A 27,858-nucleotide genomic window follows, 5' to 3' on the forward strand; every position below is an offset into this window, starting at 1 on the left:
TTAAAGAGTACTTATTCTTGTAAACATTGTTTAAAAGACAAAAAAGTTTATTTCCTCCAAAGGTGAGAAAAACTCCAATTAGTTTTTTGTTTGTTTTCGAGACCAAGTCTCTCTATAGCTTTAGAGCCTGTCCTGGAACTAGGCCTTTTAGCTGGCACACGCGTTTAATTCCAGCATTTGGGAGGCAGAGACAAGCGGATCTCTGTGAGTTTGAGGCCAGCATGGTCTGCAGAGCTGGAACTCCGCGGGGGGGGGGGTGTAACCGGAAGTGGGTGTGGTGGGCGGGGCCCGGAAGAATGGCTCCAAGGAACCAGGCTGAAGTGACAGGAAATCTCGCTAATCCCTTTTGGACTCAGGGAGCTGTGTCTGGAACTGGGTGAGGAATTCCCCGCTGTGTGTTCGGGGACCTGAAAACTCCCGGAGCCGCAGTCGCCGCGGGGCGGCCTGGGAAAACCAGCAGTCAGCAGCACAGTGGGGGAACCGCAGCCCGGGGCCCTGGAACCTCACAGGTCAGAGGAGCTGCGGGGCTGGGATCCAGGAGGAAGCGATGGGGCTGTGCTCGCTGAGGCTGCTCAGGTCACTATCAGCTCTCGCAGTCCTGCCCGTGGCTCTGACGGAGGCGGCGTCAGCTCACGTCTTCACCTGCAGCCAGGTGCTTTCTTATGTGCCACGCGCGTCCCTTAAACTTGTTCATCCGTCCGCCACAGTTTTCGCTCTTGCTCCTCGCAGGCTCTCTTACCTGGTCTCTGTCCGCCTCTCTCTCAGTCTCCACGCGAAAATGGCCTTTCGCTGTATTACTCATCCTCCTTCCCGAGCGTGTTCTCTTAGCGGCTACCCTGGCCTGCCTCCAAAGATACCCGGTTTTCCACTTCTTTAGCCTTATAGACACTGCTTTCAATATTATGTTGTCAGTATCTGTCCATTGTTGGTAAGTTTGAGATTCCATGAAGTGGGTCTTATTATGATTATTTTTCACTTATCTTACGGTTGCCAGATTATTCTGTCATAATATAATTCTTAAAATAATCTAGCAGAGCATTTGCATTGTGTGTTGTTTACAAACAGGGTTTTCTTTGCTATTGTGACTGTTCAAATGGTCCTAGAAGTTAAATTCATTCATGCTTTCTAGTTCCTGTTTTACCACTTGACTCTTCAAGAGCATGGCCCTTGTCCCTGAGACTAGGTAGCCCCGGAGAGGTTTGTAGATAGTAATCACATGAGAAACTAATGAGATATGATTAAACTGAAAATTATATTTTATGGAGTACCTCAGATACGTTTCTAAGCGTTAAGCAAGCCGTTTACTCCCCATTCTTTTCTGTCTAAGACATGCAGTCTAGGATGTAAAGACAGCATTCACAAATGTGTCTTGGTATGCTGTGTTCTTATGTTACACCTAAGGACCAGGCAAGCCTAACATGCATGCTGCGAGAGTATATCAGGCCACACTATTTTATAGTTAGCAAATGCACTTTAAACAAAATTATAAAGCATCTTTTAAGTATTTATGATCACTCACCTGTATCATAAAAATGTCTCTTTTGTTGGACTAGTGACCAACAATTTTTTTTTTTAAATTTCAGGATTTGCTGACATTTAGTGCTGTGACTGTGAACTTCTTGTAGGTGTGGGAATGCCTAGATCCTACTCACGGGGCTTTTAGCTGAGATCTCCTGTTGAAGAACTGCAGCAGCTGGGATTCTGAGGGTGAGAATAGTTTTTTTGCAGTCTCCCTTGCTTCTGCTCCGGGTTCCTGGGAAAACTACTGTGGATGTGTGGGAGTTGTGTGTGAATGAGTCTCACATCTCACAGAGTAAACTGAAATCCAAGGAGAAAGAGACATTTTTCTTTTCTTTCTTTTTCTTTTCTTTTCTTTTTTATTTTATTTTTTGTTTGTTTGTTTGTTTGTTTGGTTGGTTGGTTGGTTGGTTGGTTTTTCAAGACAGGGTTTCTCTGTAGCTTTGGAGCTTGTCCTGAAACTTGCTCTTGTAGACCACACTGGCCTTGAACTCACAGAGATCTCTCTGCCTCTGCCTTTAGTGCTGGGATTAAAGGCATATGCCACCACCGCCCGGCTAGAGACCTTTTTATTAATATTTTCTCTTTCCTTGATCTTTTTCCTTTTGGCAGATGTTAGCATCTTTACTTTTTGCTCCTTAAAAAGCTCCAAGTGCTTTCTGAAGACTCTTTCTCCTGTGCAGTCTCACATTGCTCAGCTGGACCTGCTCACCTGGGAATCAGAACAAAGAGCCCTGGATGGTGAAGAGAGGGGAGACAATAGCAAAGGATTCAGGTATGTTACAGTTTTTGAGGAAGGCGTAAAGAGACTGAGAAGGGCTCAAGTGACAGAAAAATAGGACGTGAAATTGGTTTTGCTACATTCTGTTTAATTCTAAATGATTCTAAAGAATTCCACGGACAGTAATCTCAGGATTGTCCTATTGGTAGGTGTTTGAAGACTGTGTATGTAAAAAAATTAATACTCAGAGGCAAATATAATTTTATTTGACATTGCATGGGAATGATGTCCCTCTCTAATTTCCATCTCTGGTTGTGTTTTTATATCACTATTAAGTGGTTTCATTACTATAATTTTTTAGAAGATTTATTTATTTATTTATTATATAGTGATCTACCTGCATGTATGTCTGCACACCAGAAGAGGGCACCAGATGTCATTATGGATAGTTGTGAGCCACTATGTGTTTGCTGGGAATTGAAATCAGGACCTCTGGAAGAACAACTAGTGCTCTTAACCTCTGAGCCATCTCTCCAACCCCCTCATTATTATAATTTTAACATGCCATTTAGTTGGGACTATTTAAGTCTCTTGGTTGATCCTGTACACAGGTTTTTTTTTTTAATGTTTTTTTGATTGATATTTATTGAGCTCTACATTTTTCTCTGCTCCCCTCCCTGCTTCTCCCCTCTCTTGTTCAACTCTCCCCTAAGGTCCCCATGCTCCCAATTTACTCAGGAGATCTTGTCTTTTTCTACTTTCTACTTCCCATGTAGATTAGATCTATGTAAGTCTCTCTTAGTGTCCTCATTGTTGTCTAAGTTTTCTGGGATTGTGGCTTGTAGGCTGGCTTTCTTTGCTTTATGTTTAAAAACCACCTATGAGTGGTATGTGATAATTGTCTTTCTGTGTCTGGGTTACCTCACTCAAAATAATGTTGTCTAGCTCCATCCATTTTCCTGCAAAATTCAAGCTGTCATTATTTTTTTTCTGCTGTGTAGTACTCCATTGTGTAAATGTACCACATTTTTCTTATCCATTTTTCAGTCGAGGGTCATTTAGGTTGTTTCTAGGCGTTGGCTATGACAAACAAAGCTGCTATGAACATAGTTGAACACATATCCTTGTGGCATGAGTGAGCATCCTTTGGATATATACCCAAAAGTGGTATTACTGGGCCTTGTGGAAGATTGTTTCCTAATTTTCTGAGAAATTGCCACACTGACATCCAAAGGGGTTGTACCAGCTTGCATTCCCACCAGCAATGCAGAAGTGTTTCCTTTCCCCCACAACCTTTCCAGCAAAAGTTGTCATCAGTGTTTTTGATTTTCCCATTCTTACAGGTTTAAGATGGAATCTCAGAATTGTTTTGATTTGCATTTCTCTGATGACTAAGGATGTTGAACATTTCCTTAAGTGTCTTTCAGCCTTTTTAGATTCCTCTGTTGAGAGTTGTCTGTTTAGGTATGTACTCCATTTTTTTATTGGATTATGTGATCTTTTGGTGTCCAATTTCTTGAGTTCATTGTGTATTTTGGAGATCAGACCTCTGTCTGCTGTGGGGTTAGTGAAGATCTTTTTCCATTCTGTAGTCTATCTGGAGGGCTGCTAAGCATTATTGGTTTTCTGTTTATGGTAATCTTTCTCAGTGATAGATATTGAAGCTTCCTGTATCATTGTCTATTTGCTTCTTACACGTCAGTCATTGATTGCTTCATGTAATTAGAAACTTATAAAATATATTCATATTGATCACATACCTGTCTGGAAATGGACCCTTTGATTATTTATTAATATTCTTTGTTTTTTTACATTTATAGATTTGTCTTTTCCTGTTACCTATCATAATCATGACCAACCCTATTCACAGGTAATCTTTATAACGTTTCTTCATTCTTAGCACTATGTATACTTATGTTTGAAGTAAATACTTTCATAGAAAGTATATATTTTGATTTTAGGACCATTTAGGGCCTATTTTGGTTTTAGTATTATCCTGTTTTCATGTTTGGTTTAACACATATATACATTTCAAGAAATCACTGAAGAAAATTATAAACACTTAACTATTTTGTTATTTTTCTGTATTATGTTTCTTTTCCTCTTTCTGTATTTCTATTTCATTGATAGTTTGCAATTTATTTTATTCCTTTAAAATTTGAGTAGTATCTTTACTATGTTTTATCTTTTTATTGTTTAGTTTTTCATAAAATTGCACACTGACTTGCCTGCTGGTTGCAGTGAGTTAGATTCCCACTGAAGAATACCGTCTCTGTATTCTTTGTTCAGCTTTTCTCTGTGTTTGCTGTTTAACACCCTGAGTGTAGTTACTGATTGGACAGAGAATTGTCAGTGTATACAAGAGGAGCATTTTCTTCATCAGTAAATGTGTGGAACATGTGCTATTTACATTTAGGCTATGCTACAGCTTTTTTGCATTGTCACTTTTTTTGGTTTATTTTTTTGATTAAAATATTTACTTTGCTTTTTTAACTTCTTGGTAAAATCTGGGCATATATGTATTGTAGTATAATATGTTTGCTAATAAATTTCACCATTTAGTATGCTGTTTCTTTATACTTTCAGGTATGCATTTTTTCAAGTTTCACACAGTCAAATTTAACCAATTCATTGATTTTTACCTATTTTCATTCTTTTATATGTGGATATGAACCTTTCCCTTCAACACAGGTCAATGATGCTGTCATCTGTACGATAAGTTTTTGGTATTTCCAGTTGGTCACCCAGGTTGGATTGGTTCTGGATCTGCTGCTCATAGTGCTTTAGGTGTCCACTCTTCTGTCCCTGCCATGGTGCTGTTGTTCCTCTAGTTCTACAGTATCATCTGAATCACAGCTGGGATGACTCAAGTTTTACTCTCTTTGTCCGGGCTTGCTCTGACTCTTAGGGTCTTTGTTATTTGTAAGTAATGTAAATTTGTATTAGTCTCCTTTCTGTACCTGTGAAGTAAATCATGGGTAGCTTGTTTGTCACAGATTTTGAGCTAATTATATGAATTTTGTAACACTGTCCTTCCCACAAGAATGCATTCTGTTCTATGTGCATGCCTATTTTTCCCATCTTCCAGTGTTATCCTCTATTCTTTCAGTGAATTCAGGTTTCTATTCCAATGATCTCTCTTGTGCTGTGTTAGTTTTTTTCTTTTTTTTAAACTATTGTTTTGATTGTTTACTGCTCGGTTTGAATTATATAATAGAAGCAAAAATAGATAGTATAAATCTTCTCTAATTGGTTGGTTGAGTACATGAAAAAACAAAAGTTCTACCTCCAAACAGACATTGATATCTCCTCTTAAGTTTTATTTCTATAAATTTTGTTCAATTTTGATAATAAAATATTGATATTTAATGAAAGCACATTTTAATTTGCTTGTTCTTACCCTCTGGTCACGCCCTGTCTTTTCCATGGGTAGACGTGTTTTCTTCCCTGTTGTCCTTCTCATATTTCATGTATGATTTGGGGCAGGTTTAGGCTGTGTACCAGGCTGTAATGTGTTAATAATTCTAATTGTCATGTCATATGGCAAAAGAGTTTTTCATGTGTCACCTTCCTATCCTCCAGCTCTTAAATCTTTTATCTCCTCTTCTGTTATGTTCCCTGCAATTTAGATGTGGGGATATGTAATTCCCATCATAGACTGTACAGTTAGCATTCAGTTTTTCTCAGTTTTTGATGAGGTATAATTCTCTGAAATAACTATTGTCCGTTGAAAACAGTTTCTCAGACCCTTGCCGAAAGCAGCACCAAGCTGTGGTGTGATCAGAATCAGTAAAAGGCAGTTTGAATATTTGTACATGTAGCAGCATGTCATTAGTGAATTCTGTGTTAGAGCATTTCACTTTCACATCACAGGCTTTTGGCCATCCATGTATTTCCTTCTGTGAATCTGCTTCAGATCAAACCAGAAGACCTGTTACCCACAAAATAATCATGCTGCTATCACACCAATGGGCTTGTTTCGCCTCGCAGGCTGGGATTATAGCATACAGCATCCAAATCTGATTGGCCTTTGATAACTCTGCCCCCTTCCCCAGCTTGCATAACATTTTTGACACTATGAGTGCTACCATGTTTGTATTGGGAAACAATTCAGGTTCTTGATTTAACACTGCTAAATCTGAAACACAGTATCTTTTACCGGAGCAGGAATTTTTGATTGGCTGCCGATAGCGCTGACATTTCTCAGCCTGTATGTTATCCTGGTATTCTCCCATGAAACTCATGCATTGCTGTACCCATTTTTCCTTGCCATTCTGATGCTGATCATGAGCCCCTGTGCATCAAATTTTAAATATTGTAAATTCACCACAACTTTCTATTTAACCTGGCTCTCAAAATTCTGTTGTGCTGTCACTAAATTTTCATTTACATGAGCTGAGGCATATCCTGATCTTTTCACTCTTTTTGTGGTTGTTGAAGAGTAGTGTTCTAGTAGTGTATTTTCATTATCCATTTTCTTCGGTACTGCGGCTATTACAAAGTTCCTGGAGCTTTCTAAAGTGTGCGCAGTTACTCATCATCCTCTGTTAGTCTAGTTATCCATGTGTTCATTGCATTAGTCCCCTTGTATTTCATGTGTGTTTGGAGGCAGATGTTTGTATCAAGGTAAAGCCAGCTTTGTGTGATGATGGTCTAGCATTCCTTTTCCTTCAGTTTTTGACAATATTTTTCTTTTCAGGGTTAGTGTAGGAATTTGTAAAGGAATTAGGGAAAGAAGGGAACCCCCGCACCCTGGCCCCCCCAAAGCATATCCAAACACCTGTTTTTACAGAGAGAAATTTTATTGAGCAGGAAAGAAAAGATAAAATGACCACTTTCTGTCTCTGGCAGAAAAACAGCAGTAAATGACTTCGCAGGTGGAATATTTTGTTGTTGTTGTTATTTTGTTTTGTTTTTTTGAGACAGGGTTTCTCTATGTAACATTTCTGACTGTCCTGGTACTCATTTTGTACACCAGACTGGCCTCGAATTTAGAGATCTACCTGCTTCTGCCTTCTGAGTTCTGGGATTAAAGGCGTGTGCCACCATTGCCCAGATGCACGTGGTTTTTTGTTGTTGTTGTTGTTGTTGTTTGTTTGTTTTTGGACAGGCCCTAAATATCTTTATTGTCAAACAGCACATATAGATTTCATCTTTTCTATGTTCTCTGCATGTAGCACTAAGTGAGCAAGCAGAAAAAACATGGCAAGCAGCTTGCATGAGGCACGGGTGAGAACAAGAGCCAGGCTTGTGAATAAAAAGGATTCATTTTCAAGTCCACTTTGTGAACAGATGTCATGATTTTCATGGCCAGGACCATCGGTATGCTGGGAGCCCAAGCATCTCATCAGCTCAAACAAAAGAGAAAACGCCATTCCAGGGAAAAAGGCCCCCATATTCCTTTTCACCCAGGAATCAGAGACAGACAGAGCCTGCTGGCTTTTCATAGCAAAACCTGTCTAGATCGCGTCAGTGCTGTGCCATTATCAGAGAGTATGTTTCTTCTCATGGGGGCAAATTGAAATTGCAGTGGAGCCACTTTTATTCCCTCGCATTTGTGTGTAGAGAAATGCATTTCTAACAATCGGCCAGAAGAAAGGGGAAAGTTATCATCTCTTCAAACAACTCAGAGAAACGTTCTAAACAGGACATATAGTCGATGCTAAAGCTCCAGTTAAATTGCTCAATTAAAAATGAATTTAATAACTGACAAGTGCCAGCTGCCATCCTGCCAGCCCTGTGAATGGGAAGAATTAGGTTCCCTCCAACTGCTGCTGACACCAGCTTTCATTAGAAGAGCAGCCATTTATTTCCACTAATGTGAAATTGAGTCTTTGTTTACAAGATGCCTAAGGAGCATGATAATGGATCCAAATGCCGAAATTGGCAGCCTGCGCCTTGCATGGTTGCTGGTTGAGTGGGCAGTTTTAAGGCAGCTTCCAAATCAGTGGTTTTCAGTCTTGTGAATTTTGGAGTGCCTCTGATAGCAGTGTGCACCTAAGACTGCATGAATCATGCTTTCCATGACAAGGCCTTGCAAGTGTACTTTGTCTAGCCAGGCGGCCCAGGTATGGGCATCAGTGAGCATGGCACAGGACTGGATGTCTCTGTGCATTGGGCTGGGAAGGTACCCGTATGCTTTCTGCTCTTGGACTGATGGCCTAACTGGATCTTATTTTTAGCATGATATTGATGTATCATGAGAAGGGTTTTGGCTTTTGTTAAATTGTCAGCTGGCTTCCTTGTAACTTTGATACAGAGCAGGTGGAATTCTTAAGAAGAGAAAAAGGGGAAACTTTGTGTTAGAATGGGCTCCTTTGGTAAAGGAGACAGTGGATGAGGGAGAAGGGGAAGGTAACAAAGGAAAGGGGGCAGGGATATTTGTCCTAGAGGGACAGAACACTGCCTCTGAATAGAGGGGACAGAGTAGTGACACATAGGCAAATGTGAGTTCATAAAGGTAAAGGGGGAAACCCCATGTTGGGAAGAAGTGATTAATTTGACATATTAAATAGTTGAACAAAAGGGGGCTTCTGATTGCTAGACTTCAATTTTTCCATTGCTGGACCTTGGGAGAAACCTCGTGAGAATGAAGTGGCCAAATAAGGGAATAGCCCTTGTTGGCTAGATCTAGGGATGTAATCTAATGGGAGAGAGAGCGTCCTAAATTACTTTTCTAATTGACATTATTAATAAATAGAGAAAGTAGTAATTTTGTGTGTTAGTTTTGTTCTTTTTGATAATGTGTGAAACACTTAGTAAATCTAACATTTTCCTGTAGTGACGCTGGAAAGTTTTTGCATGATCACATCATCTTTAAAAGAAAATTTGGTACCTTTCCTTTCTGTTTTTCTTGGTTTTCCTTATTCAGGATTTTCTGACTTACTCTTATGCCTCTAGATTCACTAAGACTGGAGAGCATATGTTGTCTTACTCTCCTTTTAGTTTTTCTGTTATTGCTATTAATCTTTTCCCCCTGCGCTGTACTGTTGGCGTCATTGTAGCGTACCTTCCCTTTACTGTGTTCCACTGTGTTACATTTCTTCATAGTTCCTTAAGGAGTTTATCACACAATCTCTTGATATTTGTCTTATGAAATATTTCTTAATACTTATATTTTCATATTATGGGACTCTTATTCATGATTTGTTTTTTTAATATTTTTGTGGGTAAAATTAGAGGTAGTAATTTTCTTATGTCTGATAAGAATGGTAATTTTCTGGTTTTATGTGTTGGAAATAATCTGTTACTCCCCAGCTCTCCTGTTCATCTATTCCTTTTGTAAAGTGCCTTGTTTTCTGAGTTGTCATGCTTAATTTTCCTCTGATTTTTCTATGTAAACCTTGCCTCAAATTATCATCTGCAGTGCAGCTTGTGAGTGGATGGCCTTATTCGTTTTATAACTTTTATTATGCACTTCCTTCTTCATGAATTTTAAGAGCCCATGTTTCTGTGTGCAGTGATAAGGTTCATAGTCATTTTATTTCATCACTGACATCCCTGAGCAATTTATAGAAATGTAGAATTAGAAGAGACTCGTTTTCTTGAAACCTAATAGTAAATATTTTAGCACCCAGAGAACACAGATTATGGAAGTGTTATGTGATTTGCTCTTGCCAGAGAGTTGCTTTGTCTGTGAGGAGATGAAGGTTGCAGTATTATGGTTTCTCTTTTTGCAATATTATGTCACACAGTGATGATGACTATGTTGACACCTGAAATGTACTTGTCTCAGGACACCTTCTATTCAGAACTCAGTGGTTAGCTCTGATTAGAAAATTCTTATTTTTTTTCTTTATCTTTTGTTTCCTTATTAAGGGGCATAAGCACTGCTGTGTCCACTTTTGTGTGGCATTATGTGGAATATAATAGTGGTGGTGGACGACTTTAATCCTAGCACTCGGGAGGCAGAGGCAGGTGAATCTCTGTGAGTTCGAGCCCAGCCTGGTCTACAAGAGCTAGTTCTGGGGCAGGTCCCAAAGCTACAGAGAAACCCCGTCTAGAAAAACCAAAAACCAAAAAACAACAAAGAATTTTCCAGAGAATACTTAGTGCTGCACATAAGCCATCAGTTTTCAAACATAAACGAATGTCCCACAGTCATTCAGTCCCATAGAAACCTACATTAATTATAAATTGTTTGGTCTATTAGCTCAGGCTTTTTCTTATTAGCTTATTCTTACATCTTACATTAACCCATAATTCTTGTCTGTGTTAGCCACATGGCTTGTTACCTTTTATCAATGAGGCATTCTGATCTTGCTTTCTCTGTGTGGGGGTGATGACTGTAGACTGAGCCTTTTCTCTTCCCAGAATTCTCTTGTTCCGGTCACCCTGCCTATACTCCTGCCTGGCTACTGGCTGATCAGGATTTATTAAACTAGTAAAACTGACAAATCTTTACAGGGTACAAGACCATTGTCCCACAGCACATTACTCCCTGTCCCGCGCTACCGTCTCGCCAGCAAGAACCACGCGGTACACATAGGATCCTTCTGCAGAAAAGCTTTATGTCTCTTGGGAGCTAGAGCATAAGCCACATGGCGGAGACCCAGATAAGATGGAACCCATCCCTTATAAAGGAAACAGATCCTGCTCTGGACGTGTCTTTTCTTGGATTGGTTAACTGCTCCCAGTCCCAGGTGAAACCTCGGGAGTAGGCAGGGACGCAGCGGTAGAGAGTTACAAAGCACGTGCGCTGAGATTAAAGGCGTGTGCCGCCACACCTTGGGGTCACAGAGGTCAATCTCTACCTTTGTTCCTAGAAGCAATGGAGAATGTGGTCCGGCCCTCCACATATCCCCCTTTTTTTACTTCTTTGCAGAAAGGCAACTCCCTAGGAAGGTAAAGATAGAGGTCGCACTTCCCAAAATGAAAACATAAAAATGGGCTTACACGGAATCTGTCCCTAGGCTCATGACACCTGGAACCTATCCGGCCTGCCCTCTGCCATTTTTCTGGGAAAGGGAATATACAGCAGAAAACCCTTAAGCAGAGCGACTTATCTCTCAGAGAGGGCCATTCTCTGTGCGATGCTCTTCAGCTCGACAACCTTCAGGGCTAGCTAAGCCAAGCACTCCACCCTGTGCAATGGACCACAGTCCTAGGGGTGCAGGAGCTGGTTGGCTTAAACCCTACTGCTTTAGATAACCACACATCAGTAGAGGCCCCCTGTTTCAGGGCAGCCAGCGCTTGTGCAATAACCACTTTGTCCCTACAATTTTAGGATTTGAGTCAGCAGACCATCCAGAGGAGAAACACTATTCCATAGCAGGACCGTTCCAAACATTCCAACCCCCACCCATTCTTTGAAGTAGGGGATGAAGGACACAATCCAGGACTGGAATCCTTTGGCCAGGCTTATGTCCACTCGCGTGGAGTTGATTGTCACGATGGACCATCTCAAGGAGGACAGCAAATCATCAAAATTCTCCTGCAAGATACAAAGACAATTCTCGGGACAAGTTAGCCACTTTTATAAAGTTCTCATATGGTACACTGGTCACACATAAGGCTGGAGTTTTCCATTCACAGCCCAATTGGGCAAGCTGTCATAAGATATCCACCTGTTCTTGTACTAGGTTAATTATTTGATTAAGAACCATTATTTCACCTCTAATAGATGTATCTATGGTAGCCTGCTGATCTAGGGCTGTAGCCACTGTGGTAGATAACTGATTGAGGGTCTCTGTTTTTCATGGTATAGGCCGTGCTGTCCCAGTGGCGCCTAGGAAAAACCCAGGCCCTGTTTGCTGATATTAGGTTTAGGATTTATTGGCTCCCGTATTCCTTGCCAGTAAGGTGGCCTCGGGCTCCAGAGCCCGCCCGTCATCCAAGGGCTGTGTGCGGCCCTGGACCTGCTCGCTGCGCGGCTCCCCGTGTCCCGCTGTGCGGCTCCACCCCCAGGCGCCCCTGCCTTCCCCGCGGGGCTAGCCTAGTTCTCTGAGGCTGTGTTGGTGGCGGAGTGTGGCGGGAGCCGACACTCAGACCGAGGCGGCACAGGCAGCAACATCTCAAGGTCCGCGCCAGAGCCGCTGCGGCTCAAGGGGCCAATGGGAGAGGCGGCGAACAGGGCCGCTTTCCTACTAGCCAACTCTCAACACCTGTGCCACAGCAAAAGCAGCTGTAAACAAACTCTCACAGACCCAGCCAACGACCCAATCACTTTAAAAATCTAAGGGCTTTTTGCATCTACCTCCCTGTGGATCCTGAAACATTAGATTTAAAACCAAATAGTTGTAAGCTGCCATGTGGTCACTGGGGAATTGAACTCACGACCCTTGGAAGAGCAGGCAGCATTCTTAACCCCTATGCTATCTCTTCAGTTCCTTATTCAGATGGAAAATCTCTCGGGCTAGTAGCCAGCATTGTTCGCCCCGCCCGTTGCCCCAGGCTATAGGTCCGCCTTTATTACCTAGGATCAGCACAGCTTAGCTCAGCCAAGCGGAACAGAAGCCACTCCAGCTTCAGAGCCCCTCACAGTTTTAGGCACATTGCAAGCCTTCTGGCCTGGCAGCTTGTGGCACCGTTCTCATTCTTGGTACTGCTGTGATACCCTCCAGGCCAGGCACCAACTGAGCCTGCGCAATATGCCTCCCACCATAGCCACAGAGCAAAGCTCCGCTCCAGCCGCCCTCCAGCCCCAGCTGCACCCACTCCGAGCCCAAACCGGTGCACGGAGCAAAGCTGAACTCAGAGAAGCAGGCTTGAAAGGACCTCATTTAATCTTTAAGGGAATTTGGGCGTCGTTTAGTCTCTTTGGCTGCTTCCTGCTGTTATTGGGCCGCTGAATTTTAGGGGTATACATTACAACATTTCAGGAGGTCTCGGTGATTCAAACCACGTAAATCCCAAGTACACCCTTAGGCTCTCCCCCTCCGTGGAGACGAAAACAGAACCTCTCCCCCACAACATCACACTCTCAAGCCCATGCCTTAAATCTAAACTACCTTTTTTAGCAGCTCCCAAATTCAAATATCCCTCTCCTGTCCAGTACACAAAAAACAACACGAACAACACAACACAAAGCCTTCGACCCTGTAAATCAGCCTTCTCCCCCATCTCCACTCTCCCAAAATCACCGGGAGGTCCTTTTTAACTTATTTTTTTTTTCTCCCCCATTCTTTACCGGAGGGTCCTTTTTAACTTATTTTCTTTTCTGTCTCCCCCATTCTTTACCGGGGGGTCCTTTTTAACTTATCTGGGTGCGCGCACAACCTCCCACTGCTGCTCAGTTTCTGATATGCTCTCTGGACTTTAGAGCGTACCTCTCTAAGCATGCATGCCTACAGTTCTGAATCCTCCTTGTGTCCAAGGGGTCTCCGGTGGTGCAAAGTTCTTCTTTTTCCCGGGTATCAGCACCAGATGTCCCGCGCTACCGTCTCGCCAGCAAGAACCACGCGGTACACATAGGATCCTTCTGCAGAAAAGCTTTATGTCTCTTGGGAGCTAGAGCATAAGCCACATGGCGGAGACCCAGATAAGATGGAACCCATCCCTTATAAAGGAAACAGATCCTGCTCTGGACGTGTCTTTTCTTGGATTGGTTAACTGCTCCCAGTCCCAGGTGAAACCTCGGGAGTAGGCAGGGACGCAGCGGTAGAGAGTTACAAAGCACGTGCGCTGAGATTAAAGGCGTGTGCCGCCACACCTTGGGGTCACAGAGGTCAATCTCTACCTTTGTTCCTAGAAGCAATGGAGAATGTGGTCCGGCCCTCCACAACTCCCTTCTTTTCTTTTGGAGAAAGAAGGCCCTCTCTGGCCTATGTTTTTCTTTTTCTCTCCCTCAAGGTTTGTATTACAAGGGCAAAATTCTGAAGAGTTGTATCAATGTTTCTATTTCTTGATTTAAAATCATATTTTATTTACATATATGAGGGTTTATCTGCATATTATATATACTGCATGATGCGGTATGCATCTCCATCCCTGAGGTCAGCACCAAACCCTTGGCACTGAAGTCAGACACTGTAGCTAATTGACTTTTGTTTAGAGAGAATTAAATTTCTCTGCAGTAATAGCAAGTGCCCTTTATCTCTGAGCCATGTCTTCAGGCTCCAGGTTTATATTTCTGGTGAACACTTTTGATAGCATATAACCCTGTGTATTCCAGTTTTTGAAAAATGAATGTTTAATCATAAATACTTATCTAAGCTTAAATCATGTTAGATGAATGAGCTCAAATACTGAAGTGAAGAATAAAGTTGAAATTAAGAGGCTTAAAATTTCATCTGAGTCAATCACATGAGCAATAATATATTCAAAATTAATGAAGAGTTAGAATATTTCTCACTCTATTTAAAACATTTGTTTTGGTAATAGAAAATATTTGTACTACATCTGAATGCACTATCATATAGGCCATGTATATTTCTAATTATTCTGTACTGGAATACTGTGTGGAATTCATGAAATTGTTATTTATCTGTATTATTTATGTCAACAATTTGAAAATGTAAATAACATTAATGTTGTATAATTCTGCTTTTTCTATTTACTTCATGGTTGTAAATATTTCTCAAAACGTATCTTCTCAAACTTGGGTGTTTGGAACTTTGGATGTGTGCAATGATTTTAAACTCCTTACTCTCAAGAAAAAAATGACTTAAATCATCCATAATTTTTGCATTCCAGCCGGGCGGTGGTGGCACACTCCTTTAATCCCAGTACTTGGGAGGCAGAGGCAGGCAAATGTCTATGAGTTCGAGGCCAGCCTAGTCTACAAAAGCTAGTTCCAGGACAGGCTCCAAAGCTACAGAGAAACCCTGTCTCAAAAAAAAAAAATTGCATTCCATGGTCTACCGATTTGTTCTAGAAAGGGAGCATCATTATATCAAGGCCTCAGGATCTCCACTGAACCTTTTAGATTAGAGTCAGATAAATCCAGCTTCAAACAGGATTGATCTAATGTCCATATTCAAGTAAGATCAGCTGTTGTATAATTTCAAAGCATACCTTTAATCGTTACAACTTTAACATCTGAGTTGTGGTTCTGGAATTCTGTTTCTTGTCAACACATACTTCATAAAGGTACTTTCCTGTATCTAGACCACAAATGTGTATATTATATTCCCTAAAAATTGGGTGATTGCAAGACTATTATGTCACCCTGTATTTACAGAGATTGAAAATACAATAAAGACTGAATAGTTTAGAAAATATCTTTTATTAAACTTAAATTGTAATTTTTATTTTATATAGATATATCCCTGAGTGTTTGTGTGTGTGCACGTGTACTGTGTATGACCCCTACCTATAAGGTTCATCCGAGAGCATTGGATCTCCTGGATCTGAGATTAAATTCTGTTTTATAGTACCGTAAGTGAAAACTTCAAACTGGACACAAATTTTCAAATTTATTGATTGTGGCACATCTTTTTTTCTGCTACTCAGGTCTTAGAGTACATCAGAAAATTCCTGGAGGAGGGAGTCCTAATGGATGTTTGCAATGTAGTAAGTCAAGTCTTTCTATACATTGTCTCTGAACGAATAGCAACACAGCACTTCTAGAAAATTCTTGACCTCTAAAACTTGCCATGCCTCATATATATCATAGACACGTCTCCGTCTCTAATTCTTTAGGTCTCTTTTACTCAAGATATCATTTGTGGAGCAGTGCATGGTAAATAGATAATTCTCCGTTGCAGGGTCTGTTATCCTTCAGAGATGTGGCTGTGGACCTCTCTCAGGAAGAATGGGAATGTCTAGACTGTGCTCAGAAGGCATTGTACATGGATGTGATGTTAGAGAATTACAACAATCTACTCTTTGTGGGTAAGGATTCTCTTATTGTAGAATTTCTGATTTATCCTTTTCATTTACCTAATTTGTATATGTGTAACTCTTTGAACCTAGATAATCCCAGAAATGAGGAAAATTCTGGTTACAAACATAACTTTTTAATAGTGCTTTACTTACATTTTTCTGTGTTTTCTAGAAGAGTAACCAATCCTATATTCTCTGTGGTCTTTTTAGCCCTCCTATGTAATATAGAAAGAATATTTCAAAGTTCAAAAAATATTGACTGCTCATAGCAAGGTAATGTATTGCAGAACTCATAATAATTAGAATGTTTTTATTTTGCTACTGCATTAAACTCTTCCTATTTCTGATTATAAACAATGCAAAAGGTTTTAGAAACAAACTGCTGTTTGTGCGAATGCTGTTTTTGTTTATTTTTGAGATGTGGTTGCTATGTTTAGTTTGGTGCAGTATTATTTTTAATATTTACACTTTGGAGGCTGAAGTGGGAGGACTTGGTGAGTTCCTTGCTAACCTGGAATTAGCTGACATAAGTTGTACGGTGTGACTCTGTCTCAAAAACATAAGAAATAGTGAAACATTCTTCATATGACCCTTTACAGAGCTTATTTCTCAAATTCTTTACTGTTCAAACACCTGTTTGTCTTATGAAGTACAAGGTACCATGTTTAGATAAGAATGAGAAAGCTATGCATGGAACTGATGTAGATCCTCTACATATGTATGACAATTGTTTAGTTTGAAGTATTTTTGGGACTCCTATCAATTGGATCAGGGCATTACCTGACACTTTGGCTTACTATTGGGAAGCTATTTCTCATAATGGGTTGTGTTGCCCAGCCTTAATACAAAGGGAGGAGCTAAGTCCTACCCAAACGTAATATGTCAGTACTTTGTTGACACCCATGGAAGGCCTGCCTCTTTGAGAACAGAAACAAGGATGCCTTGATGGGAGGATAGATGGGAGTCAGGGAGAGGTATCAGAAAGAGAGGAGGGAGTTGACACTACATTCAGAATGTCAAATAAATGAAAAATATTGATAAAAGGATGAAGGGAATGAGTTGGCCATTATTAGCCCTTGTGATTTGATATAAATCAGATTGGGAATTCTTGATTTAATTGATTAAATTGAGCATCCATTTAGTGATTATGAAGTAGAAAAGTCCTCTATTAAGAGCTCTGTCCCTGAAAGTTACTAGTTTATATGTCATAGAAAACCTAAGAAACCATCATTTGGTGAATCTGTTGCTCATGCATTAATTGTTATTATTTACAATTGTACTAATTTTTCAGAGAACCATCGCATATGTGGTAAATGTGGGAAGGTCTTGTATCAAGGCACAAAGCATTTTATTCATGATCATGAAAATATCCAAGAGAAGTTGTATAAATGTAATGAGCCTTGCAAAGTGATTCATGAGTCCTGCCAGTGTATATCTCATAACACAAGTGATACTGCAGAAAATTACAAGTACAGATTTAGTAACCACAGAAATGCCTCTGGTGAAACCTTAAACCTCAACAGACACAAAAAAGGAAATGCTGGAGAAGAACCTTGCAAATATAAAGACTCTGTAAACTGTTTCCATCTGTGTTCCATCATAAGCCAAAATCGAAGAACTCACACAGAAAATAAAAAGCACAAAAATACCAAGTATGATAAATATTTTGATTCTAAACATAAATTCAAGCTAAAACAAACCAATAGTGGAAGAAAATCACACCAATGCTGGAAATGTAGGAAATTATTCAAGACTCACTCAACTCTCATTAAGCATCAAAGAACACATGCTATAGAAAAAACCTATAAATGTACAAAATGCAGTAAATCCTTTCTGCATTTTTCGCAACTCAAAGTACATTACAAAATCCACTGTAGAGAAAAACTCCACAAATGCTCAGAATGTGGTAAGTGCTTTTGTCACACCTCAGACTTGGAAAGACATTACAAGATCCACATTAAAGAGAAACCTTACAAATGTAATGAATGTGACAAATCCTTTCTGAGTGCCTCCTATCTTAGAATACATCAAAGAATCCATACAGGAGAGACTTACAAATGTAGTGAATGTGACAAATGCTTTACCACAAAAGATCGTCTTAGAAGTCATCAGAGAATCCACACAGGAGAGAAACCTTACAAATGTAGTGAATGTGACAAATCCTTTCCCCAGAAAGTTCATCTTATGTCTCACCAGAGAACTCATACAGGAGAGAAACCTTACAAATGTAGTGAATGTGACAAATGCTTTACCACAAAAGACCATCTTCGAACTCATCAGAGAATCCACACAGGAGAGAAACCTTACAAATGTAGTGAATGTGACAAAAGCTTTACAAGTGCCTCAAATCTTAGATCACATTTAAAAAGACACACAGGTGTGAAACCTTACCAATGTAATGAATGTGACAAAAACTTTAAAAGTGGCTCAAATCTTAGAATTCATCAGAGAATACATACAGGTGAGAAACCTTACAAATGTAGTGAATGTGACAAATCCTTTACAGAGAAAGGGGCATTTAGAAATCATCAGAGAATACATACAGGAGAGAAACCTTACAAATGTAGTGAATGTGACAGATCCTTTACTGAGAAAGGGACATTTAAAAATCATCAGAGAATACATACAGGAGAGAAACCTTACAAATGTAGTGAATGTGACAAATCCTTTGCCAAAAAAGTGGCATTTAGCGTTCATCAGAGAATACACACGGGAGAGAAACCTTATAAATGTAGCAGATGTGAAAAATCTTTTGCTGGGAGAGGCAATCTTAGAACTCATCAGAGAATCCACACAGGAGAGAAACCTTACAAATGTAGTGAATGTGACAAATATTTTAACACAAAAGACAATCTTAGAAGTCATCAGAGAATCCATACAGGAGAGAAACCTTACAAGTGTAGTGAATGTGACAAATCCTTTACCTGGGACTCATCTCTTAGGATACATCAGAGAACACATACAGGAGAGAAACCTTACAAATGCAGTGAATGTGACAAATCCTTTACCACCAAAGCCAGTCTTAGAACTCATCAGAGACTACATACGTTACAGAAACTTTAGAATTGTGGCAAATGTGAGAAATCTTTTTTGGTTGGTACAACTCTTAGAATATGTTCTGGGATATTTGGTCACATTGTAAAACCCAAGTGTTAATAACCACCTTGGATCAGGAGCAAGAACCCGGAACTAGTTGACAAGAATTAGCTATAGAGAGTATGAAGCAGTATGGAAGACTGATAGATGCACGGGAAAGAGTAGGAAGTGACTTAGGGTTTGCAATCTTCTGAATAGAGATGGTTGAAGAGACACTCTCTTCCTGGGTCTCTGGCCAAAAAGGAAGTTCATTGGTTGCTTCTTGGACTTTCTGAATTAGCAGGTTTTCACCCTAACATCTGACTACCATGTCTTTATTGGTAAATAGAAAAATAGAGATATAGTTAAAAACTATGCATGGTATCTATGGCAGAGCCAATGACAGTAGAACCAAAAATCCCACCAAGCCACAGCCTAAGCAACAATGTTTAATGCTAGTCCATGACACCACACTCAGATGTAACTGTTAGACTTATGGGAGAACATTAGCACATCAGAGAATATATACTAAAGAGAAGTCTTATGAATGTAATAAATGAGAAATCCTTTACTATTTGCTCATTCATTAGAAAACAGTAGAGAATTCATTCGTGAGAGGAACATTACAAGTTTAATTATCTTAGTTTGGGTTTTATGGCTCTGAAGAGACACCATAACCATGAAAATTCTTTTATTTTTATTTTTTATTTGATTTATTTTTTAAGGAAAACAATCTATCTTTTCGTTTTACATACCAATCCCAGTTCCCTCTCATTCCCCTCCTCCCATTCCTCTACTTATCCCTCCCAACCCAATCCATTCCTCAGAGAGGGTAAGGCACATTGTTATGGGGAAAGGTCCAAGGCCCTTCCTACTATATATAGGCTGAGCAAAGTATCCATCCAAAGAGCCAATACAAGCAGTAGGGATAAATCTCGGTGCCACTGCCAGTGATCCTGCAGTCTGCCCCAGCCACAAAACTGTTATTCATATTCAGAAGGACTAGTTTGGACCTATACTGGTTCCTTTCTTGTTCAGCTGAAGTTGGTGAGTTCCCATTAGCTCAGTTAACCTATTTCAGTGGGTGTCCCCATCATGGTCTTGACCTCTTTGCTCATATTCTCACTCCTCCCACTCTTCAATTGGACTTTAGGAGATCAGCCCGGTGCTCCGCTGCAGATCTCTGCTTATGTTTCCATCAGTTGCTGAATGAAGCTTCTATGGTAACATTTAAGATATTCATCAATCTGATGACAGGGCAAGGCCAGTTTGGGCACCCTCTCCTCTGATGTTTAGGGTCTTAGCTGGGGTTATCCATGTGGATTCCTGGGAATTTCTCTAGTACTGGGTTTCTTGATAGTCCCATACTGGCTCCCTCAATCAAAATATCTCTTTTCTTGCTCTCATCTCTGTCCCTCCTCTATCTTGACTATCCCATTCCTTCAAGTTCTTCTCCTTCCCTTCCACCCTGCCTCTGCCCCCACCCCCATGCTCCCAATTTTGTCAGTTATCTCATCTATTTACCTTTCCAGATAGATCTATGTATTCTTTTTAGGGTTCACCTTGTTACAGCTTCTCTAGGATGATTAATTATAGGCTCACTATTCTTTGCTTTATAGCTAGTATCCACTCATGAGGAGGTACATACTGTGTTCTTCTTTCTGGGTCTGAGTCACCTCACTCAGGACTTTTCCCCCATCCATTTGCATGCAAATTTCAAGATGTCAGTATTTTTTACCACTGAGTAGTACTCTAATGTGTAAATGTGCCACATTTACTTTTTCCATTCTTTGTTTAAGGGGCATCTAGGTTGTTTCCAGATTCTGGTTATTACAAATAATGCTGCTATGAACATAGTTGGACAGATGTCCTTTAGTTTGATTGATCATCTTTTGGGTATATGCCCAAGAATGGTATTGCTGGGTCCTGAGGTAGGTTGATTTGCAATTTTCTGCGAAACTGCCATACTGATTTCCAGAGTGGTTGTACAAGTTTTCATTCCCACCAGCAATAGAGAAATGTTCCCTTTACTCCACATTCTGTCCAGCATAATCTATGATTAGTGTTTTTGATCTTATCCATTCTGAATGGTGTAAGATGGTATCTGAGAATCATTTTGATTTGCATTTCCCTGATGGCTGAGGATGTTGAGCATTTCCTTAAGTGTCTTTTGGCCATTTGAGATTTTTTTTCTGATGAGACTTCTCTGGTTAGGGCTGTACCCCATTTTTTAATTGGGCTGTTTGGAATTTTGATGTCTAATTTTTTGAGTTCTTTATATATTTGGGAGATCAGTCCTTTGTCTGATGTGGGGTTGATGAAGATCTTTTCCCATTCAGTAGACTGCCTTTTCATCATATTGACTGTGTCCTTTGCTTTACAGAAGATTCTCAGTTTCCAGAGGTCCTATTTGCTCTCAGTGTCTGTGCTGCTGGTGTTATATTTAGGAAATGGTATGCTATGTCCATGGATTGAAGGCTACTTCCCACTTTTACGTTTGTCAGGCTTGGTGTAGTCAGTTTTATATTGAGATCTTTAATTCATTTGGACTTGAATTTCATGCATCGGTATAGATATGGATCTATTTTCATTTTCTACATGTTGACATCCAATTATGCCAGCCCCATTAGTGGAAGATGCTTTCTTTTTTTCAATTGTATAATTTTAGCTTCTTTGTCAAAAATTAGGTGTTCATAGGTGTGTGGATTAATATCCTGGTCTTCGGTTCAATTCCATTGGTTATCCTGTCTTGTTTTCATGCCATAACCTGTAGTAAGAGGCTGCTTGTACATTCCCAGCTGCCCAAATTCAAAATAATCACACAGAAACTGCATTAATTAAATCACTGCTTGGCCTATTAGCTCTAGCTTATTATTGACTAGCTCTTATATCTTAATTTAACCCACTTTTATTAATTTCTGTATTGCCGTGTTGCTGTGACTTACTGACAAGGTTCTGTTCAGCATCTGTCTCTGACAGAGCTACATGGCTTGTCCTGACTCCACCTTCTTTCTCCCAGCATTCAGTTTAGTTTTCCCCACCTAGCCCTACTCTGCCATCTCACTGGCCAAGGCAGATTCTTTATTCATTAACCAATAAAAGCAACACATATACATAAGGACTTCCCACACCATTTCTACTTTTTGTTTAAATAAAAAGGAAGGTTTTAACTTTAACATAGTAAAATTACATATAACAAAACAGGTATCAAGCAAGAATTACAGTTACAATATTTATATCTACTTTATCTTTTATTATAACTAAGGAAAACTATAACTATCTATTCTTCAACTCCATCAAAGACTCCAGAATGATATAATATTACCTAAGATAACAGGAAGTGCACTGTAAGCAACTTCCAAAACTAGAATTGACAGAGATATCTCGCTGCCTGGACAGTCACCTAAAGTTCTTCTGTATCATTGGAGAATCCATCTTCAGCCGACAGGCCCATAATATTCAGTAGACTTCCACAAAGCAGGAAATTTGAAGATTTATTTTGTCTTGTAATGGCAAAGTCCATCAGTTGCTTTTTTCTCTGTCCTGCAGAATGTCTGGCAGACTCTTTCATGAAGCAGGAACCCTGAAGGACTGTCTCACCTTCTTTAGGCAACTTCAGCAGTCTTTTTTCTGTGGGCTCTGCAAATCCAATTCATACATCACAACAGCAAGCAGTCCAGGCAAGAGCAGTTTCTTGCTCAAATAACTGGTAACCAATGCCATAAAGAGGCTCTTCTGTGCCCATTATCCTCTTGAAGTAGATTGGTGCTGCAAGGAGCAGATGTGTCTCATTGTCGTGAAAAATCCTAACTTCTTAAAACATTCTAAATCCCATATTCTGAAGATCTCTGAAACATTTGAATAATACCTATCTACCTGAAATATATCTCTATATGTATAGAAAATCTAGCGTGACTAGAAGCTTGACTATTACAGATTATTATCTATTAACCTGCACTTCTTAATTATACATTACATTTTAAATGACCTGTACAAACACTATACCTTAACCAAGATCAGAAATACATATACACAGTATAACAAAATTAACCTTAAATTTGTATCAATAACCAATATCCATACCAATGCAAAGTATTTATCTCTATATTCCCCTTTAAATGAAAAAAATTATAAACAATATTTGGAAATTTGGATGTAGTTCTCTCCAAACTGCTTACTGCTTTTTTGTTGAGTGAAATATTTTGGGGGGTATTCACAATGACTTTTTGAGGGTTCTTGGTTCATCAAACTACATTAGTCTAGAAGAAATCCATCAGTTCTCATCTTCTGTGGAAAGAAAAGCAGAGCCTCTTTTCCAAAGCAACATATCCTTAGACTCAAATTATGAATTCAAGAAACCTTTAAAATATATAGGTTGGTTTAGCTTAGCAGCGCATAAAATCAAATGTCTCTCTGTACTTAGCTCCTTCACAGTCAAAGAATTCAGAGAAAAGACAATAATATGCACAATTCAGACTCTGTGTATTTTCCATCTTTTTATTTGTTTACTTATTGGTTTTTTGAGACAGGGCTTTTCTGTATTGCTTTGGAGCCAGTCCTGAAACTGGCTCTTGTAGACCTGGCTGACCTCAAACTCACAGAGATCCACCTGCTTCTGCCTCCTGAGTGCTGGGATTAAAGGCATGCGCCACCACCGCCCAACTTTTTCATCTTTATATGGCTTGTTTTTCTTTATTCCTTTTAATCTATGACTGTCTATGCTCTGTCTCTTTTAAGAATTTGATTTCTTTTTTAAAAAATGTTTACTTCTCTTTATACTTCTCTATATTTTTTTCTTCTCTCTCCCAAGCCTATGTACATTTATCCAGCACTATGACCCATTTAGAGGTCTTTTTTTTTTTATCTATATCTGACTTTATTGTGCATCTGTAATCATTTTCTGACCAGAAGCACCCTTTTTTAATGCTAAGTGGGTGCGGCTAGTGCCAACATGACCCTGCCTGCTTGCTCTACCCAGTTCAGCATGGCGGGGCTGTTCACTGCCTCTGAGAGCCATGTACATTGCCCCATTTTAAGGCACACAGCTGGTCTATGTTGCCATTAAGCAAGTTGTAGCACTGTGTGCCCCGTTTAAATGCTCTGCAGCCAGATCTCCCAAAAGAGAGTTGATGCTGGTCTGAATAGCCCTGGAAGCTGCCATTTCAAAATCACACTTTTTTTTCGGCTATCACTGAATCGAGAAGACCTCTCTTAAAGGATCTGTGGCACACCGCCAGGAAACAGCATGAAGCTGTGTTAAACTCTTTTGTTTGTTTGTTTATTTGCAAAATTCCTTTTCAAGTCCTCTCAGGTTTTATGTAGATTTAGCTAGCACATGTGGGAGCACCAATTTGTAGTAGGAAACTTTTCATTATTTATTAATGGATAATAAATGGATAATAATGGAGAGACTGGACAGCCTTGTCCTGTTCCTGATTTTAGTGGAATTGCTTTGAGTTTCTCTCCATTTAATTTAATGTTGGTTGTCGGGTTGCAGTATATTACTTTTATTATGTTGAGATAAGTTCTTTCTATCCCTGATCTCTCCAAGACCCTTACAAATTTTGTCAAATGCTTTTTCAGCATCTAATGAGATGATCATATGTTTTTTTTTCCTTTGAGTTTATTTATATGCTAGATTCCTTTGATAGATATTTGTATGTTGAACCATCCCTGCATCTCTGGGAAGAAGCCAACTTGATCATGGTGGATGATTTTTTTTATGTGTTCTTGGATTCGGTTTGCCAGTATTATTGAGTATTTTTGCATCTGTGTTCATGAGTGAGATTGGTCTGTAATTCTCATTCTTGGTTGAGTCTTTGTGTGGTTTTGGTGTCAGGGTAACTGTAGCCTCATAAAAAGAGTTTGGCAATGTTCCTTCTATTTCTAATCTGCGGAACACTTGAGGAATATAGGTATTATCTCCTTTTTGATGTTCTGGTAGAATTTTGCAGTGAAACCATCTGGACCCATGACAATTCTTTTAAAGGAAAACATTTTATTGGGGCTGACTTACAGTTTCATATTTAGTCTTAGAACTTTAAATCTTTGAAGGAAGAAATCAAAGAAGACATCAGAAAATGGAAAGATCGCCCATACTCTTGGGTAGGCAGAATTTACATAGTAAAAACAGCAATCTTACCAAAAGCAATCTACAGATTCAACACAATGCCCAGCAAAATTCTTCAAAGACTTTGAAAGAATGGTACTCAATTTCATTCGGAAAAGCAAAAAACCCAGGATAGCCAAAATAATCCTATGCAATAAAAGAACTTCTGGAAACATCACAATCCCTGACTTCAAACTCCACTACAGAGCAACAATACTGAAAACAGCCTGGTTTTGGCATAAGAAGAGTCAGGAGGACCAATGGAACCAAATAGAAGACCCAGATATCAATCCACACATCTTCAAACACCTGATCTTTGTTAAAGAAGCAAAAGATATCAAATGGAAAAAAGAAAGCATATTTAACAAGTGGTGCTGGCATAACTGGATATCAACATGTAGAATGAAAATAGACCCATATCTATCACCATGCATAATTCAACTCCAAATGGATCAAAGACCTCAACATAAATTTAAGTCCTTTTCTAAAGCCTTCTGATCTTCTGACCAGATGCCTTCTGACCTCAGCAGGCATGAGTCACAGAACATATACATGCATGCTGCAAAGCAGTGAAATATAAAAGCTAATATACATGATCTAATAAATGTTTTTAAAATAAAAATATGCAAATGGGATGTGCAATTTCGGTTTCCCATATTGTTTCTCTGGAAATGAATCTGGAATAGTGTACCCTGAATGACGTCAAGATTATCCTATTTTATGTTACTGACAGCTTATGTGAAAGGTATTACTCAAGGAAATACAATTTTACAATTTAAAATATTAATTTTATTGTTCATTTGTCCTATGTATTTATGTAAAGAAAGAATCTCATCAGATTTATTTCAGGATAATGTATAACTAGTAATATTCCTGCATCTAACTTTGTTTCCTAATTTCCCAATTTTGATGTTTCTGTAGTTTCTTTAGATTCTAATTCTTTTTGTCAATTTTCTCATTTCCTAATGTACTCTCAAAAGAACTTTGATAAAAAAAGATTACTCTTTCTACACAGTAATAAACTTTGTATATATTGTTTTCCCATTGACTATTCCTGTTGTCTCTCTTCACAGCATTTCTCAGTGGTTTCCTTTACAATAATTTTAATAGATTTTGAATTTTGGTTTAACCTTCTGAAGGTTTTTGAAATTCTGTAGTTTTCTCAAATTTTCTTATCCTTTTAGCATTACTTTGTTCATTTTGCATAACCGGCCAATTACTGTTGAAACAAATTGTTTACAGTCTTTAATGAAGAGAAAACTCTTGCTGATTGTGTTCTCCTGCTTTAACAAGAACTTGCTGGTCATTTCTCAATGTTCACATGTCATGTATGTATTTTTCTGTTTTCTGTAATTGCATACATTTTGGTCATTGAGTAATTATTCATTATTTCAAAAATGTACCATTATTAATCATTTCATACAGAAATAATGTGTGATAGGTGTAGTTATTTTTTATGTGAATTTTTTGCTTGTTTGGTTTTGGAAGAAGCACATTGACTTGGACGGTGACTACAGTTAAGTTGAATTCCCATTGATATATCTTAGGTTTTTTTTTGGTTAAATTTTCTGCAGGATTTATCTTTTAGTACAGTTAATGTGTGGACAGTGACTAGACAGAGGGAATCTTTGTGCACTTTCTTTGAAAATTTTGTTCAAGAGTAATGGTGTGTAGCATGGATTTTCCCCAAATGAAATTGTAGGATTTATCACTGGGAAATACAAGGTATTTGCCAATTGTGATGAATTCTGCTCAATGAACAGATGTAATAGGAGCCATGAGAGGTATGAGTGGGTCATCAGCTCCATTTCTTTCTGTTTCTTGTATAAAGGATATCAGGGTAGTTAAAGAATAAAGGTAGTAGCATGTATTAAACAGGTGGAAGAATTGCTCATCTATTTTAAAAGGGCTTAATGAGTGGGGTATTAATTCTATGGAGCAGCTTCAGGGAAACTGTTACAGAAAGGAGAGAGGTGTGACCCGGTGATGCTGTACATGATCCTGAGTCAACTAATAGCTTCTATAGGAATGATGCAGAAAGAAGCTGTAAAAATGAAAGTATCCTTTCATTACAATTCTTTGAGTTTGATGTACTGAATTTAACCCTGAGTTACCTTCACTGGGATGGGAAGTTACTTTTGGGTCTTCCTCATAATGACTCTACCTCATAATGATACCCCTCCCATAGATATTCAGGGGTCTTAGCAGGAGCCCCTCAGTTAGCTCTGATGAAAATTTGATGGTCCCAATGTAATGAGACATTTGGTGGGTGACCAGAATGGTGTAGTCTGATGCATAAGTGTTTTCTGATCATTCTCATCCATTCTCTAGTTCTGGCTCTTAAATTTTCCCACTGTTGCTTTCAGCATATTCTTTTGTCCTGTACCAGCAAGTAATTCATCAGTGACAGGTTCCTGAGGCGGAAAGTTCACAGGATAAGAATAAAGAAAATAGAAAAGGTGGGATCTAAAACTCTTACATGAAATATGTCTTATGTAAACAAGGTTATCAAGAAATGCCATAGCTTATACATAGTCTTTTCTTAAAGTGAAAATGGGACAGTGTCAGGAAAAGCCTATCATTTAATGACAAAGTTAGTGGTAATCTAATCAGTGTTGCACAAGGGGTGCAAAGAATGTCTAACCAGCATCACAAAAAAGCAAACAGCAAC

General features: G+C 39.2%; 1 protein-coding gene across 1 annotated transcript; it reads left to right on the top strand.

Moving 5' to 3' along the window:
• The first annotated feature begins 272 nt into the window (after positions 1-272).
• LOC125411816 (uncharacterized) lies at positions 273-26,235 on the top strand. Its single transcript, XM_087910234.1, is given in 8 exon segments — positions 273-509; positions 1,584-1,707; positions 2,131-2,293; positions 4,060-4,109; positions 15,632-15,691; positions 15,886-16,012; positions 17,295-18,973; positions 18,975-26,235. Coding segments are annotated over 6 exon segments (2,124 nt in total). The 5' UTR covers positions 273-509; positions 1,584-1,707; positions 2,131-2,256; the 3' UTR covers positions 19,146-26,235.
• Positions 26,236-27,858: the final 1,623 nt, after the last annotated feature.

Source organism: Myodes glareolus, chromosome 1 (genome assembly GCF_982192425.1).
Source record: "Myodes glareolus chromosome 1, mMyoGla1.1, whole genome shotgun sequence".
NCBI classification, from domain to species: domain Eukaryota; kingdom Metazoa; phylum Chordata; class Mammalia; order Rodentia; family Cricetidae; genus Myodes; species Myodes glareolus.